Source organism: Penaeus chinensis, chromosome 43 (genome assembly GCF_019202785.1).
Source record: "Penaeus chinensis breed Huanghai No. 1 chromosome 43, ASM1920278v2, whole genome shotgun sequence".
NCBI classification, from domain to species: Eukaryota; Metazoa; Arthropoda; class Malacostraca; order Decapoda; family Penaeidae; genus Penaeus; species Penaeus chinensis.
In genome coordinates, this window is record NC_061861.1 from 18822593 (window position 1) to 18827592 (window position 5000).

The 5000-nt window shown below is 36.3% G+C and overlaps 1 protein-coding gene across 1 annotated transcript in view; it reads left to right on the forward strand.

Moving 5' to 3' along the window:
• The window catches only part of LOC125048277 (titin homolog), a 15751-nt gene that overhangs the window by 12 nt on the left and 10739 nt on the right, over nt 1-5000 (forward strand). The window contains exons 1-2 of the mRNA XM_047646900.1: nt 1-381; nt 4186-4260. The exon at nt 1-381 is cut by the window's left edge and continues 12 nt beyond it. Of these exons, the coding sequence (XP_047502856.1) occupies nt 4246-4260 (15 nt within the window). The 5' untranslated portion in view covers nt 1-381; nt 4186-4245. The remainder of the gene's footprint in view (nt 382-4185; nt 4261-5000) is intronic.

The window sequence follows — 5000 nt, forward strand, 5'->3', positions numbered from 1 at the left end:
CTGTGGATCGATGGCCTTGACGCCGCTCGAGACGCAGATCGTCTCCCTCTCTTCAGTGACGATTTTCTCCTTTTTTGACTTATTTCCGCCCTCGGCCAAGGCTCCCGGCGCTCGGAGGGATGCGTGAGTGAGGCCCCGACGCGGCTACCGAGGCTGGAGGAGGTTCGCGGGGCTTGAGATCCGGGGAAAACACGCGGCCGAACAGAAAGCCTTCGAAGGGGGAAGAGAGAGAGAGAGAGACAGAGAGAGAGAGAGCGAGAGGTGTTCCCGGGGTCCCTTATTTCTCGCTCTCCGGGCTTCCTTCCGAGGCCCTCCTGCCCCCTGGACGCTGGATTTGGACGCCGAGAGATGCCGGAGATGGATCGGGAGAGCGTCAGATAGGTAAGGAAGGAGGGGGTTGGGAGATAAGGGGGATAAAGATAGGAAATAGAGGAGGGAAAATATCGGCTTTGTATGGCGGTGTGTTTGGGGGAGACGGCGTGGCTTCGTATTTTTCGGGCTTTTCGCCGTTATTTTGGGGTTTCCGGGCTGTTTTTCGGGCCGTTTTAGGGTCTAGGTGGGTGTGTTGGGCCCTGAGTGTGGAGGAAGAGGGAGATTTATTTCCGGAATTGGGAGAAATTCGATAAAAATAAGATGTTTGTTTATTATTTTTTTTATTTCTTTCACGTGGCGAGAATTGGCAACTGTGACGGAGGGTTACGGGGTTATTCTTTTTTTTGTTTTGTTTTGTTTTGGTTTGTATTTTCCTTGTTTGTCAGTTTTTTGCCCTTGTTTGTGTTTTGAAATTGTTGTTCAGATTTTTAAAATTTTGTTAGAATATTTTGTGGTATTTTTTTTTTGTTTTTTTGTTTTGATTGTTGTTATTTTGGTATTATTTTGGTTTTCTTGTTTATTTGCCTTTTTGTTTCACAGCTTGTTTATTTTTGTTTCCTTATTTCAATCTACTTTATTCAAATTTTTTCATTGTTTGCAATTTGTTTACTTTTTCAATTTCTAGGTATTTTTTCTTCATGTTTTCATTCATTTTGTGTATTTTTTGCTGCATTTCTTTTTATTAACATTTAATTATCATTTACTTACCTTAAGAAATAATATTTTAGAAAGAAAAGACAGAATTAAGTTTGTATTTCCATTTTTGAAATGTATTTCTGATAAGGTTGCATAAGAAGTTCTACTATTTTCATTAACATTTATGTAAGTTATATTAAAAAATGTAGATTAATAAAAACTCAAAAAAGAATCACTGGAAATAGAACATTGAAGTATATTCTTAAGTTTTAGAGAGAGCAGAGAGAGAGCAGGGAAAAGAAAGTGATTTTTCTCTCTACCTTATGTAAGAATGAAGAGTTATGAGATGTTGTGTAACTTTGTGAACGAGAAGTTGATATTGGAGTGGAAAATATATGCTAATATAAGCCTATTGAGTGGAATAAGTTAGTTTTAAGTAAATGTAATATAAAGATAGAAAGAATATGGTTTAAGGAACCAGTATGGTAAAAGGAAGATATAACATAAGAGATATCAATACCGATTTGCAACATTTTGAATAGATATATTGGCCGTGGAGTTGTCCGTGTCAAAGAGCGAGATGGTAGATGCTTAAGTGGTGCTTGTTTTGGCACTTGAATGAAAATTCTTCGTGTTATATTTGTTTTTGTTTTATTGAACTCGCTTGAAACTTGCTTTAATTTGTGATGTTGAATATGGTTGGGGTATATTGTTAAGTGATCATTGTGCGTTTCTTGCTCCAGTATAGGCCAACAAACCTCTGCCATGTATATTCTGGCAAGAGGGGGCATAGACTGCTTCCCAAATCAATGAAAAGTTGCGAGCGAGGTTGATGAGTTCTAGCCTCCTAAAATGTACGTAGTGAATCTTCTGTTGGATGTGAAACGAAGCCTATTGGTTGACACAGGAGTGATCTCTTAAAACTTGGAAGTGAAAGGATTTAGAAAAGAAAGAGAAAAGAAAAAAGATTCTGTATAATTAATCATATTGATAAATTCACAACAGTATGATTGTTGGGAAGTATGTATTGGTTGACGATTTGTGAAGGTTTTGAATTATAAAATATGGAGCTTAAACCTACTTTTCCTGGAATTACTCTCTGATGGAAAGATGCCCTTATTTAGACACGGTCTTAATACATTTACAAGCAATTGACATTTCATTTAATGGACAGTGGAATAGTAAAATAGATTAAAGGTGATTATTGTGCTCTGCATAATCCTGTTAGTGTATGATTGTCACATATAGATGATAAATAAGATGGGGATATGTGATTTGAACATTAAAAAGCACCAGAAATTGTTCATAATAGGGAAGGCTTCCTAGAAGTGTTTACAAAGCAAAGCAATGCAAAAGAGGCCAATTTGCATCTGATAACTGTGTCTAACCACATCCTATGACCGGCTGCAGTGAGTGGGTAGGAAACGTAAAGAAACGTGTTATTCAGATATGTATGTTAACCCCTTTTGTGTGGGGATGGCATGAGGTGTATGCCTTGTCCACGGTGATTTTAGTTTATTAATAGATTCCTACTAAAACTAATTATCTCACCTACATACCTTCTGTCTAGATTTTTGGTAAGATTACTTTTCTATTTTTTATTACTATTTATATATTGATGCCTTTATAGTTATCATAATATTTATAATAATAATCATGATATTATTAATTTTAATAGTATTAGGGAAAAACATTTTTGCAAAAATTCAAGGAATGAGGAAATCAGATGAGGTCTTGTCAGGCCTACGAATTGACTCCTTGGTGGCCGAGCACTTGGGAAGCCATATGTGTCCAACACACTTAACATAAACTACAGTTGGCAGTACATGTACCAGCATACAAAAGAGTTAAAATAGGGAGATGGTTAATAGGCATGGATAGTAAATTCAGTTCATTAGGAGATAGTAATGAGGTATTCTTTATGCCATGTCACAAAATTGATTTGACTATCTAAGTTGCCTTGACTGGGTGTGCCCGACTGCCCAAGGGAGGGTTGATAGGGGGAACTGTCCCCAACACCCTCTGGGGAACATTGTCTTCACCTCAGTATGTACAGCAAAATTGAACTGAAAAACAGGAACACAAAGTTGACTCAGGTTATGAGTGGTGCTTTCTGCCATATTTTTTCTTTATTTGTGGTGTCATCACTCATGTCTGCAAATTATTTCTTGTACTGACAGCTGTAACTTTTTGTCCTCTGTATGAATATCATATTCAATTTCCCTACCTTAATGTCTCCATTCCAAAGAGATTAGCGAAAGACTGTGTTGAATATGAACAAACTCCCCCAGACTATTTTTGGTGTGAGACAAGTATTTATCCTCATGTTCCCAGGCCCTAGTGGATACCTATCGCTCACCCTGGATGGGGTTCAGATGGAGAGAATTTTGCGCTTATACTGATTGTGTTTGATGGCTCTTGGAGTTGTGAAATAAATAACTGTCATGTATTATGCATTCAGTTTAGGTGGTTTGAATATTATGAGTATTTAGACAAACATCATATTCCATTAGTATAAAGTTAGTGCTTGTAACCATAGTAATGATTAGTCGCTCTTTGCAACCGTGATAAAGATGAGGTAGTGATGACCATTGATAGTATTGCCCAGGATAGATTAGCAAACTTCTACCACATATATTAGAGGATGATGTTTTAGATTAGTTTCTATTTTGGTGATAAATTGACATAGAGATTTGCAAGTACTATTGTATCATGAGATAGGCTGTATGGTAATTTGTTTTTCATATTTATTTTTTTGGTGTGATTGTCATTATTATTATTATTATTATTATTATTGTTGTTTAATTATTGTAATTTTTATTGTTATTTTATTAAATATGTATGTATTATTATTTATTCATTTATTCAGTATTTATTTACTTATTTATTTATTATTATTAGTAGTATTTATTTTATTTTTTATTCCCTTTTTTTCATTGTTGCAATATAAAGCACTTAGCCTGCAACACCATCACATGAGTGATATATCCTTAGAATTTTATAGACACTTGTAGGGTTATCTTCATGTCCTTAGATCATCGATCTGTGAATCTTTATTCTTGTTAGGGCCTACATGATTTACCCCTCTTTCTTCATTAAACCTATTATTGAGATTAGGACAGTGATAACTTATGCGTACATTAGTGACGGCAATAACATGTGTCTGTTTTGTTTCAGGGAAGTGTCGAGTCCTGAAGTGGATGATCTTCATGACATACTGCCAAGCCTTCAGTAAACATGGAGAACTCAGAGGTCAGTACATACATCAGTGTTCTTATTCTTAAATGACAAGGCAGTGTTATAGCTCTTTGGTGACAACATTCTTAAAATCTCAGGACATGGTTCAGGCTGTAGCTATTTTCTATTTGAGTATGTAAGCTCTCTTTTTTTATTCATATGTTATCGGACAGTGGTTTTGAAAATGGGACTCTTTGCTCATAATTTTTCTGGTTGCTTTCTGTTTGTGTCCACTTGAGGCTTACTGTGGGGTGTATAGGAAGGCCCATGGTATTTATTTCAAGCAAAGGGCAACAAGTCTCTATTCTGGGAAGACAGGGATGGAGGCTCATAAAGTTGTATTTTGTATGAATATGTACATTAGAGGTTTGTTGGCCTTTGCGGGAGAGGCCAGAGGTAAATGACCAAATATGTTCTAGGTGTTGACTGTAAATTTGTAATTGTATTGACATGAGGTGCATTAACGTAAAGCTGGAGGTTTAGGTATCAAATTATCCACCCTGTTTGTTGTTTTGTGGGTTGTGCTTTGACATGTTTGTGGAGGTTTGTGCAACAGTTATGGCAGCATTAAATATCTTGTGCACTGGCTCATGATTATATGCTTGCAGTTGGTTTTAGTCTTGGGCATTGCATGCATGTCCTCTGAAATCATTTTTCGTTCAGTTGTAGTGATAGGTTAGTGTCTTTTTTTAGTAATGATTAAGTTATTCTTTTTGAGATGATAGTAAGGGCGGATGTGAAGTAAAAGATGTGTG